General features: G+C 42.3%; 1 protein-coding gene across 3 annotated transcripts in view; it reads left to right on the top strand.

The window, feature by feature from the left end:
• LOC134346684 (uncharacterized) overlaps nucleotides 1–13,354 on the top strand; it is a 90,699-nt gene that overhangs the window by 42,731 nt on the left and 34,614 nt on the right. For 2 of the 3 annotated variants that reach the window (XR_010017987.1, XM_063048191.1), the window contains exons 8-11: nucleotides 2,748–2,849; nucleotides 8,283–8,387; nucleotides 12,023–12,136; nucleotides 13,033–13,107. Coding sequence is in view for 2 of the 3 variants with exons in the window: in XM_063048191.1 (XP_062904261.1) it covers nucleotides 2,748–2,849; nucleotides 8,283–8,387; nucleotides 12,023–12,136; nucleotides 13,033–13,107 (396 nt within the window). In the remaining variant the exon portion in view is untranslated. The remainder of the gene's footprint in view (nucleotides 1–2,747; nucleotides 2,850–8,282; nucleotides 8,388–12,022; nucleotides 12,137–13,032; nucleotides 13,108–13,354) is intronic. The other variant, XM_063048192.1, reaches the window with a different exon arrangement.

The following is a 13,354-nucleotide window of genomic DNA, read 5'->3' as shown; positions in this document are numbered from 1 at the left end:
ACACCTGTGCTGATGGAGATTGTGGACGAGATGTTGTTGACAATCCAAACTGACTGGGGTTTACAGGTGAGAAAATTCAAGATCTAACTGCTGCTGAAGGAGCTGTTCTCGACCTCTCCAAATCAGCTCAGTGCGCAGAGCGATCCAGCCTTGTCTGACTCAACATCCTGCCTTTCCAATCTATATGGCCCGGCATCTAGATGGTCCAAACTGCGGATTGTACTTCATATTAAGACCCGGACCTCACCGTGGCATATCATTGTTGGCCTTGAACACGCCACCCAGGGATTCACTTTGGACCTGGATTTCACTGTCGAAGAAGCCGTTTTGTCCTCTCCGATTCAGCTTGGCGCCCAGGGCAATCGATCCTCATACCGGGTTTAGTTGGATGGACATCGGAACTCCTCTGTCCTGTCTTCTCCCCTCCGAATCATTCACTCCAATCAGCACGACTCCAACTCCAAGTGCGTTGATTTTGCAGTGCACCAGCAGGGCACATCCTGTGAATTCACTTTGCCTTCGCTCGCTTCTTCATTGCTAACAGTGGTAGCGTACCACAATTTATTTGAAATAAAGTGTTATTTATAATGGTTTTAACAGAATTCCTTTGCTTTCGAACTAGCAGTAAGCTGTCACATGTCTTCAGTAGCGCTATCTTAAACTGGAAGGGTGAAAGGTGGAAAGCTTAAGGTGAAAGTTTAAGACGAAACTTGTTCATTCAGAGGGTCGTGAGAGCTGCAATGAAGTGCCAGCACAAGTGGCACATGAGAGGTCAATTTCAATGTTTAAAGGAAGTTTGGATTGATACATGGATGACAGTGGTATAAGGGCTATGGTCCAGGTGCAGGTTGATGGGAGTAGGCACTTTAAATGGTTTGGCATGGACTAGATGGGCCAAAGGGCCTTTTTCTGTGCTATACTTTTCTATGACTCTATAGGTCCTAGCAACATCCTTACGCAAGTCTCCTGTGCACACTTTCCAGCTGATGGCATCTCTCCTGTAGGATGTTTTCACTTCTGTAACAGGACTGGGAACCCAGACATTCAAACATCAAATTTCCCACTGATTTAGGAGATGCCAACAAGGATTTGTAACGAGGAAAGGTAGGCTGGTGATGAAGAAACTCAATTGCAATGACAGTCAGAATCTTGAAGTTGGGTGTGGGTTGGGGTGTGGTTAGTGGTTGGTCTATGAGAGGGGTAATGTTGGAGGTTTAATAGGTGGAAGATCAGTCCTGTCAAATTTGTTAACACTCAGTGCTGGAAGGGAAATTGGTAATGAATGGAAGGTATGCTTCATGGGAAGTTTAATGTGGAGAGGTAGTGGGATAAAATCCAGACTGAGATAAAATTTCATTATGGGCAACAAGGACAAAGAGAAAGGAGACAGGGTGATAAATAGTCAGACCCACAAGTCTCCATGGAGACAGGAGACTGATGAATAATCAGACCTACAGGTCTTCATGGAAATAGGAGACTGATGACACTGGGATCAGGAACAGAAAACAAGTTGCTGGAGGAACTCAGTGGGTCAGCAGCATCTGTGAAGGTAAAGGGGTTGAGACCTGATGCAGCTTGTTTTATTTTTACACAAGCATTCACAGTTTGGTTCATATAGTTGAAAAACACCTGGGGGATAACTTTGGATTCTAGTTCATCTTCAAGCAGTTCAGTAGGCAAGAGCTGAATGTTTTGATGATTGGTTAAACCAGTTTATCAGGCAGAGTGTTCAGTCCTGTTAATCTTGAGTGTATAGTGATGGAAACCAATGGGCAGTGTCTCAGGTGAATGAGTTATAGTTATAATGGGGAAAAGGGATTTGGTGATATGAAGAGAGTTTGATTCAATGCCTCAGTAACTCCTGCAATGTGGACTATAAGGTTGGGAATGTCAAAGTGCATTTGTGAGGAAATTGAGAGAAATTGTTTTTCAGTAATGTGGGGTCTGAAGAGGGTGGGAATTTAGGTGGTGGGTGCAAAATAAGAAACCAGCTCCCCACCTCTTTCTGGAGAGCAAATGGAAATGAACAAAAACCACTACAAGACAGATGTCCTTGGATCTTGTGCATTGCTCACCACTGGATATCCTGGACAACCTCTCCCCTTATCTGTATTAAATATCCCAGCATTTGGACAGTTCAGCCTGCACCCTTGAGTTGTTCAGTTTCAGCGTTGGAATAAGCCACTGCCTGATGCTGTGAGCAGCTGTTCCAGTCCTCGGCATCAGAACAGGATTCACAGTCAAACAGTGTAACCTCAGTGTTACAGCTGGGGTTGGTTTTTGTTAACACTGGAAGCTTGATGTCAGTCTCAGCCCTTGAGATCATGAGGGAATACAGCAGAGAACATCGACAGTGGGCTGTTGCCTTATCTGCTGGACATGTCCAGAGGGAAGCTGCAGTGTATCTGTTTCCACATGCACAGTCAGTGGTTGAGGGTTTATCTAAGTTATCAAATGTAAAACAAATCCTGGTAGCAGCCACAAACTGTGTTTTGTGTCTCTCTGAGCTCCCCATTTGCTGCAGTGGTGAGTGAACTCCTGAACCTCCTTCAATCCAAAGCTCTGACATCTGATCCATTTCAGAGTTGTTTGGATTGCTTGATGTTTAGGACATGCAATATCATCACCAATCTAAACAACCCTGAGTCAAGCTCTGTTACTGGGACATTTGTCCATTGATGCATGTGTTAAACCATTTATATTATTCGGTTATCAAATGTTTTAAATTTCTTTTTATCTTTGAAAAGGTTCTCAGATGATCACAATTTGGTGGAACTTCAAAGCCGTCTGTAATTGTGTTCTCACCAATTGTTTCATCATTGCCTGGATCGTCAGCGCGACTATATTAGGTATGTGGTCAAATGAACTTGTGTGAAAATGATGAACTTAGTGCTCTACAGGGTGGTTGGAATGCATTGAGTAACTCATTTTCATCTTTAAAATCTTTTTATTGATATATAATCTTCTACAGCTATAAAATACAGAAATTCAGCAAATTAATATATATATAATTAATAAAGCTGAGGAAAAAAAACTTATGTATGCTAATGAAAAAAAAATATATAGGAAAAAGAAGGAAATAAGAGAACCTCAACAAACAAAAAAAAACCCACTAACTACAAAACAAAAAAAAGGAAAAAACAACAACCGCCAAATCACATTTATATAACATAAAATTGGAAGGAAACCATATAAATTAATACAAATTAAATGATAATATTTGGCAAAAGAGCCCCACCTCCTCTCAAAATCAAATTGGGGATCAAAAGTTCTACTTCTGATTTTTTCCAAACTAAGACGTAACGTTACTTGAGAAAACCATTGAATTAGTGTAGGAGCAGAGGTATCTTTCCACCTCAATAAAATAGCTCTTCTTCCCAACAATGTAACGAATGCAACTATATGTTGGTTTGAAAATGAAATACTCTGAATATGATGCGGAACTATTCCAAATAGAACAGTCAATGTATTAGGTTGTAAATTAATTTTCAAAGCTTTAGAAATTGTAGAAAATAAAGATTTCCAAAAAGATTTCATTGAGAGAAATGACCAGAACATGTGTAACAAAGTAGCTACTTCATTTTTGCACCTATCACAGTAGTTATCTGTGTTAGGAATTATTTTGGATAATCTCTCATTTGTTAAATAATAACGGTGAAAAATTTTAAATTGAATTAAACAATGATTGGCACATATCGAAGAAGAATTAACCATTTTCAGAACTCGCAACAAATCTTCATTAACAAAAGTCATATTAAGTTCTCTCTCCCAATCTTGTTTAATCTTTAGTGAGAGGTTATCTTTTTGTAGTAAAACACTGAGTATCTCAGTATATTTCCCAAAACAAGGTTCAGTATAGTTCCTTGACTAGTGGACAAGTCGTGTAATGTTTCAAGAATCCCTCTGAATGTACTGAAGAAATTCTGCCATGTTCAAGCCTCTTGCATGAAGGAAATTTAGTCAGTGTTGGGGAAGTTAAAGTCCCTCACTGAGACAACCCTGATGCTTTCACATCTTTCGATAATCTGTCTACGTATTTGTTCTTCTCTCAGTAGCTATTGGGGGACCCATAGTATAAGTAAAGATGGTGCTTGGGAGACACAGCGATGCTTTACAGGCAGCAAACAAAACTGCTAACTTTTCTATTAATTACGCTCTTTCTGAACTACAATCATTGCAATCAACAGCCTGGAATTTCCCTAAACTGGCTCCATGGCTGTGGATGCACTCTCAGAGACTCCACGGTTCATGTTCTGTGTTACTTGTTCACTTTTTATTGTTTGATCAACTTGTTTGTTTTTATCACACATTTCATGTCTGTTGGTCTTTGTTAAGTGGGTTTTTTTTCTTAATTGGATTCCATTGTGCTTCTTTGTTTTGTGGCTGCCTGTAAGAAGACAAATCTCAAGATTGTCTCTGGTAAACGCACTTTGATAATCAATGAACTTCGAACCCCATCTGAGTGATAGAGCTCCACCCATATTGCCTCAGTGGATAAGCCCTCCAATATGTCCTCTCTGAGTGCAGCTGTGATCCTCTCCCTCAGTATTAATGCAAACCCTCCACCACTTCTACATCCCTCTCTATCTCATCTCAAACATCAAAACTCAGGAATGTTGAGCTGCCAGTTCTGTCCCTCTTACAATCAAGTCCAATAATGGACAGAACATCATAATTCCATTGTACTAATCCAAGTTCCTCTGCTGGACTCATGAGACAAACTTTCGTCCATCAGCCTCACTGTGTTTATCAACCTGACCATGCTGTCCGTTTGCATAAACTTGAACTTAAACTTGGAAAATCTGTAATGTTCACTGAGGGAACTGGACTCGGTGTGTTGAGCACTGATCACCCTTGTGTTTGGATAGGATTTCCATGTTGGGGGTGGGTGGCAAAATTGATCCCTGTGGGAGACCCTCCTACAGGGGAACTGCATGGTAATTGTACCACATTGGGCAGTCCCAGAACCAGTTGGTTTTATCATCACTGTTCCTGCAGCTGTTACACAGTAACACAGAACACGAACCTTCATCTTCAAGGCTCCCAAACACCCTGACAACAACTGTAGACTCTGCTGGTGCTGATTTCTGTTTCCTCTCCCCTCCAACTCTCCCCCCCCCCCCCACCGACTCCTCTTTTGACTCTGCTGATGCCTTCTCTTTCAGTTTGACTATTTTAGTGAGTGAGGTGCAGATTTCCCAGACGTGTGTCTGGATCCCGGTGTTCCAGTCCAAAACCCAACCCCCACAAAACCCCAGTAAGTTTGTAGTGTAGAGTTGGGACAGGATCCCACCGAAGAACTGGAGGGGGTGAATTGTCAACTCCAGTTCCAGTGCTCTGAGTGTCTTCAGTAAAATCTGAATAAGCTGAGAATGCTCAGCAGGTCAGGCAGCATCTGTGGAGAAAGAGAGTAAATATTTTAAATTGATGAGCTTCGATCAGACTGGGAAAATTTAAAATGTGAAAATCACTTCAGTGCAGAGAAAGTTTAAAGGAGCAGAGCAAAGGACAGTGTGTGGTAGCTGAGCGATCAAGGGAACATTTGGAAGTTGGTCTAAACCTGGCTGGTAATTATAGCCCCAGTAACACAGTGATCTCTGTGACTCTCAATGTCCATCATTTAATGACAGTGTGATAATGGCTCAGATACATTGATATCACAATGTCATCACAGTGTCAGCTCACATATGAACCAGAAGTTTATTGTTACTGGGTTCACATCCTCAAGTCCCAACCCAGCATCATCATGAGAATAGGAGGGGTTTCAGTGACAGGGCAGATGGATGAGGAATAACTGTGTCTTTACTAGAATCTCGTGCAGAGGAACTCTGAATTCTCACTCTCAGAGACCTCCACTTTTGGATAAGGCCATAAGATTGAGGAGCAGAATTAGGCCATTTGGCCCATTGAGTCTACTCCACCATTTCATCTAATTTTCCTCGCAGCCCCAATCCTCTGCCTTCTCCCCGTATCCCTTCATGCTCTGACCTCTGACTTTAATATACATAAAGACATGGACTCCACAGCTGCCTGTGGCAAAGAATTCCACAGATTCATCACCCTCAGACTAAAAAAAATCCTCCTCATCTCCATTCTAAAAGGACGCTCCTCTACTCTGAGGCTGTGTCATCTGGTCTTAGACTCTCCCACCATAGAAAACATCCTCTCCATATCCACTCAATCAAGACCTTTCACCATTCAATAGGCTTCAATGAGGTCACCCCTCATTCTTCTGAAATCTAGTGAATACCGGCCTAGAGCCATCAAACACTCTTCATATGACAAGCTATTCAATCCTGGAATCATTTTCTGAAACTCCTTTGAACCCTCTCCAGTTTCAGCACATTCTTTCAAAGATAAGGGGCCCAAACCTGCTCACAATACTCCAAGTGAGGCCTCACCAGTGATTTATAAAGTCTCAACATTATATCCTTACTTTTACATTCTAGTCCTCTTGAAGTGAGTGTTGACATTGCATTAGCCTCCCTCACCACAGACTCAACCTGCAAATTAACATTTAGGGAATCCTGCACGTGGACTCCCAAATCCCTTTGCACCTCAGATTTTTATATTTTCACTTCATTTCAAAAATATCTAACCCTTTTATTTCTTCTGACAAAGTGCATAACCATACACTTCCTGACACAGTAGTCCATCTGCAACTTCTTTGTCCATTCTCCTAATCTGTCTAAGTCCTTCAGTAGCCTCTCTATTTTCTCAAACCTACTTGCCCCTCCACCTATCTTCGTATCATCTGCAAAATTTGTAATAAAGCCATCAGTTCCATCATCCGTGGTTCTATCCCGTACTGTTGGTTCAGTCTTTCTCAGTTCAGACTTGGTACCTCATTCCTTCGAGCACTGACTGTGCTGAAAGTACTTCATTGGCTGAGACTTGCTCCTGGACCAGAGAGGGGTGAAAGGTGCAGTCATATTGGAGGTTTTTTTTGTAGTTGGGAAGAAAATCATTATGTCCACCCCCACAGAAACTGGCTGATTTTTTTTGTGGGGCATCATTGACCAGATATTGAGAACAAGAGAAGCAGTCTACAACACAATCCTGTTCCCAACCATTTGCAACATGGGTCCCTGATATCAGACAAAAAGCAGCTGGTGACAATGAGCATTATGTATGCGTCAGATGAACATCAATGTTCCCTCCAAAAAAAAACAGCATTGTCTCCTCGAATGTAACCCTACCATATTAGTGATTTCAGGCAGAACTCCCTCTTGCAAAAGTAATGGGAAAAGTTACTTGACAAAGTGTGGAATGGATGGACAAGTGAGGGTAGCAGACACCAACAGAATCAACAAACTCATTTGTAAGGTCAGTGATGTTGTGGGGATGGAAATGGACTCTCTGATGGAGGTGTCTGAAAAGAGGATGCTGTCTAAGCTGCATGCCATCTTGGTCAATGTCTCCCATCCACTACATAATGTACTGGGTGGGCACAGGAGTACATTCAGCCAGAGACTCATTCCACCGAGATGCAGCACAGAGTGTCATAGGAAGTCATTCCTGCCTGTGGCCATCTAACTTTACAACTCCTCCCTTGGAAGGTCAGAAACCTTGAGCCAATATGCTGGTCCTGGACTTATTTCATAATTTACTGGCATAATTTACATATTACTATTTAGCTATTTATGGTTCTATTACTATATATTATTTATGGTGCAACTGTAACGAAAACCAATTTCCCCCGGGATCAATAAAGTATGACTATGACTATAAGTATGAATGGAGCCAGTAAGCAATTGCACCCATTCACCCCTGAGAGAGTTAATGACTAGCCCCGATTATCAGTGGTAGATGAATCAGAAATTGATGATTTGAGACTGAACTTGGGAGATTGTGAGTTTCCAGTGAAATTGTGGGACAACTCCATAACCAATTGTTGTGGATGTCAGGAGAGTCAAACTATGGACCATGTGGGATGGCTGGCTGCAGTGTAGTGCACTCCTCAAGGTGTGGCCGTTGGAACACCAGAAGATGCAGCCAGTGCAGAATATTGACAGCAAGAGACCAGGATAGATTAGACTGCAGGGAATAATTCACATCTGGAATAACAGGTCAGCATGTTGTTATCCCACATCAGAGGCCATGCAGAATCAGTTGGTTCAGTCATGAAGACACAGTTAGCAAGACTGGGCAGAGGTTGTTACATTTCCTGCCCTGTGAAGATAAGTGGAATAGTTTGGTTGTTTGTAACAATAGGCAGCTGTTACAGTCATTTCTCTGGTGAATTACTACGTTTACTTAATTGAATTTATTTTTAATTACAGGCACTTACACCATGGGAACTGTAACTCTTGTCTTGTCAATGGTACTGCCAATTGTCTTCATTTTAATTCTGATGTGTTGGTTCATAAAAGAGGATTTGGACAAAGGTATCTGTTATTGTATTTTTACACTTGTGTATCACTCCAGTCACATCTGCAAGTAATTTTTTTATTCATTTTAACAAAAACAAGATAGAAAAGAAAAAAAAACTAAATAATCATCACCCCCACCAACCCATCTGGATTCATGTAACCTGTGAGATCAAATTGTCTGACATTTTTCCCAGTTATGAAATTCTTATTTACAGTGCCACTACAGCTAGAATGATTCTGGAGTCAACTCTGATCTGTCTCCAGAGGGGTCTTCAGAAGAAGTAGTCTCAAGAGGAATGTGTCTCAGCTCACTGGTGTTTGATGCATGGTGTTGTCAAATTTCAGCATCATATCAGGTTGGTGTAAAGGATATCAATGATGGTGAGGTGAGGAGTGAGTGTTTGAGGCCTTTCTCATCCTTGATACAGTTGGGTGTTGAAAGCCTCTCCTTCAGTCTGTCCGTAATCTTGCTTGGATATTTGCATCAATTTTGTTTTCAACAGCACCTTCCAATCACTGATGCAAGGGAACACCACCTTCTCTCTCTTCCTGTGCAAGTTTTAAACCATTCAAAGTTCAAAATATTAACATTCCTTCCTCATGGCCTAATTCTTGCAAGCCCTGGCTAAATTCACTTTGAGAATAACTTAACCACACAGACTACAGTTATCCAAGAATAGTACCAGTAGGTACTGGTGTTTGTAGTGTAAATGTTCTCTGCTGATTCACAGACTAATTACCAAATGAAATCTGTCACCGAGAGACAGGAATCAGGAAAAGGGCAGATGACCCCAGGTTTGGTCAGGGAGTTGTGTATTAAAGAAGAGCTTAATGGATCAGGGAGGGATAGAGAGCTTTAGTGGGGGTAAATTCGAGATAAGGAACAAGACAGCTCGAAGCACAAAGTGATGAAGGTCAGGTTGTCTCAGGTGGACAGGAGGAAAGGGATGCAGTAAACTTGTAGACTGAGAGAGACGGGGAGGTGAAATGTAAAGTCAGAGGGTTCTGAAAGAACATATGAGAATTTTAATATTTGTGCCCGTCATTCCTTGATACAGTTCAAGGTAGTGCATTGGGCACATATGGCAAAGGATAAACTAGCACGTATTTTTTCTAACATCAATCCTATTTGTGACAGATGTAATATTGAGGTGGCCACTCTAACTCATATGTTTTGGTCTTGTGTAAAGCTAGACAATTTTTGGAAAGGTGTTTTTAAAACGTTATCAGAAGTCTTGGATCTCGATCTACAACCTAATTTACTTAACAGCAATTTTTGGGATTATCCCATCGGAGACAGGAAATATTCCTGTTTCCGCTCAACGTATTTTAGATTATGAGGACACGCAGTTCTCTTTTATTGTCATTTAGTAATGCATGCATTAAGAATTGATACAATGTTTTTCCAGAATGTTATCACAGAAACACATGACAAACGGACTTAAAAACTGAGGAAAACCACATAATTATAAAAAATAGTTACAACAGTGCAAAGCAATACCGTAATTTGATAAGAACAGACCATGGGCACGGTGAAAGTCTCAAAATCTCTCGAAAGTCCCATCACCTCACGCAGACGGTGAACCTCCAGCACCGCAAACTTGCCGATGCAGCATCCTGGAAGCATCCGACCACAGTCCGACTCAGAGTCCGTCCGAAAACTCTGAGCCTCCGACCAGCTCTCCGACACTGAGCACCGGGCACCATCTCTGCCGAGCGCTTCGACCCCGGCCCTGGCAACAGGCAATAGGCAAAGCCAAGGATTTGGGGCCTTCCCCTCCGGAGATTCTCGATCACACAGTAGCAACGGCAGCCAAGCAGGCATTTCAGAAGTTTCTCCTGATGTTCCTCCGTGCTGCTCACGGCTGTCTCCATCAAATCGGGATTGTGCACGGCCCCCTAGTTAACACATATCGATATCATTCGGAACGGCCGCACACACTGCGTCGCGCCGCCATCTTCTCCTCAATAGACCAACATTAGCCTTCTTCCAGTCTTCTAGAACTTCACCGCTGGCTAACAATGAAGTAAATATCTCCACAAGGACCTTCTTCTCTAGCCTCCCACAAAGTTCAAAGATGCATTTGGTCAGTCCCTGAGGCTTCCCTAAACTGATGTAAAGCTGAGGTAGACAGATTCATGATGAGTAAGGAGATGAAAAGTTATTGGAGGTTGGATGGTTTTGTGTTTAGGTTACAGTCAAATTAGCCTTGATCTTATTGAATTGTGCTTCACACTCGATGGGCCTCTACCTGCTGCCAGTTCATATGTGTGACTCAGTAAGACATGGAGTGAGTTAATGTGGGTAGCGTCGTGGATGAGCAGGTAGGGGCATTAGATACAAGGCATGACAGGAGAGCATTTAAATGTTCAGATTTGAGGTAACAAATGGAAGACTGTTTAACCCATCCTGTAGAGGAACTACAGAGGTAATATGGCCATGTTGTTCTGGGAGTTCCTGATGTTGGGTCAGTCCCAGGACCATTGGGTTTTACTGTCACAGCTCTGAACTTAGATATCACTGCAAACAATTACTGACTCTCATCTTTGATCGATTTCAACTAACCCAACAGCAACCATTGATTCTGCTGGTGCTGATTTTTCTTTCCCCTTCCCCTGACACCCTCCATTCAATCGACTGACCCTCTGTTTTAGTTTTGTCATTTAAGTGAGTGTGGTGTGGATTTCCCAGACTTGTATGTGGACCCCGGGATGTTCTGGTCCCAATCTCCACCAGTGCAATAGGGCATATGGAGCTATGCCATGGGTCTCATTGAATGATCTGAGGAACTAAATGCCGACTCCCGTGCCAATGTTCTGCATAGCTGTAATAAAAACTGACTGAGCGGGGAATGTTCTCCAGGTCAGGCAGCATCTGTGGAGGGCTGTGTCTCTAATTGATAAGTTTTCATTAGACTTGAGAATTTTAAAGATAAGAAAACTTTTTCATAGCAGAAGAAGGTGAAAGGAACCAAGGGGACAAGAGAAAAGTGTGTGATAGGTGGGGATCAAGAGAATTTTTGGGGTGTTGTCAAAGCACAGCTGGTAATTGTAACCCCAGTAACAGAGTGACATCTGTGACTCTCAGAGTCCGTCATTTAATTACAGTATTATAATGGTTCATACACAGAGACATCACAGTGTCTGCTCATGGATATGCCAACAGTTTATTGTCACCAGGTTAGTATCTTGGAATCCTGACCCAGCATCATGATGAGAACAACAGAGGTTCCAGTGGGAGGCTCACCACCCCCCGTCAGGGTAAACGGACAGGGAATATCCGTGGCTTTACCAGCATCACCCACATTGGCATCAGCGCCGGACTCCAGAGCGAAGGTTCTCGAGTTCGAATCCAAGTCGGGCCACCCCAGAAGCATGCTTTCTATCCGTGCCGGGTTGAGCGTCGAGCTAGCCACTCGGCCTCGTAAAAAAAAAAAAGGATTGAGTTAGGAACGTTCATATCATGACCTGGTTAATCCGAAAGGAGACCAATCCTGACACCACGCGCCAGACAAGAATGGCTGACTGTCTGGAGTGAGACGATTTAAAAAAAAAACCCACATTCTCAGAACCAGTGTTGAGGAAGTGTTGCACATTGAGAGATCTCCACTTCTGGATGAGACATTATCTGAATTTCTTTTCACTTGCAGGTGATTCCGTCAAGGTCACTTTAATTAAAGCCTCGCTGCTCGTTGGCCCGATGCTGCCACTGGTGAATGTTATTCTTCTGTTTTACGTGATCAACAAGAAGATTTCTTATAGAAGTATGTGACTTTGTGTAATTTACGTTTCTGTATAAGCTCCAGTCATCTCTCTAATTTTAACGAAGACATTAATGAAATGAAAGATTTGAAAAATCATCCCCCTTTCCCCCACATGGCGCCCCCTGCTGATTCACTGTGACCTGTGGGATGAAGCTAGCGTAATCTTTTCTCCCAGTTGTGAAGTGTTGATTCACAGTGATACTATCTCTTACCTGACTCCAGAGGGATCTTTAGAAGAAGTCGGTTGAGAGGAAGCTATCTCAGCAGTCTGGTGTTTGACACGTGGTGTTGTTCAACTTCAAAATGAAATCAGCTGAGGAATGAGGGGAAGAATCCCCTTTATCCCAGTGATGGTGAGGTGTTTGCATGATAGGTATCCCTCTGATCCTCGATAGAATTCAGTGTTGGGAGGCCTCTCACTGATCTTTCCTAGAAATTTGCAATAGTTTTATATTGGATGGCAGTTTCCAGGTAGTCAGCACAAGGGAACAGTTCTGAGCTGGTTGATTGCCTCATGTTTGGACACTGAATATCACAATGAACCTGACCAAGCCCGGGTTCACCTCTGTTCACTGCAGCACTTCACTGATGCAAGTTTTGAATAAGTTGTGTAGATTGTATCTCAGGAGGATTACTACCATCAGGGAGGAGGCACAGGAGCCTGAAGACACACATTAAATGATTTAGGAACAGCTTCTTCTCCTCTGTCATCAGATTTCTGAACGGTCCGTGAACCCATGAAGATGATCTCACTATTGTTGCTCTCTTTTTCACAACTATGTATCTCATTGTAATTTATAGTATAATTTATTGCTCTGTACTGTTGCCACAAAACAACAAATTTCATGACATATGTCAGTGGTAATAAACCTGATTTTGAATTTCTTTTGTTTTAGAAATACCTTTCTGCCAAACTGGTACCTTTAACCTGGTATTCTTACTTGGCATTTCTGTTAGCACTTTGATTCCAGGTAAGTGCTCGAACCTTATTCTGTATTTACGTGAAATGATGTACTTGGTACTGAGCAGAGGGATGGAATGAAGTGTCTCTGTCAGAACATTGTGAGCTGCTTCATCTGGACCATAAACACATACAGTCCTTGGCTCCACAGCTGAGGACTGGGAAACCTGCTGGATGTTTGAAATATCTGGATGTCCATTTTAGTTTAAATCTCTGTTCAGAACAACTGGCCACACAAAATTTCAGAAAATTACAGA

Source organism: Mobula hypostoma, chromosome 5 (genome assembly GCF_963921235.1).
Source record: "Mobula hypostoma chromosome 5, sMobHyp1.1, whole genome shotgun sequence".
Classification (NCBI taxonomy): domain Eukaryota; kingdom Metazoa; phylum Chordata; class Chondrichthyes; order Myliobatiformes; family Myliobatidae; genus Mobula; species Mobula hypostoma.
Note: the sequence above shows the minus strand (reverse complement) of the source record. Positions and strands in the feature narration are given on the sequence as shown.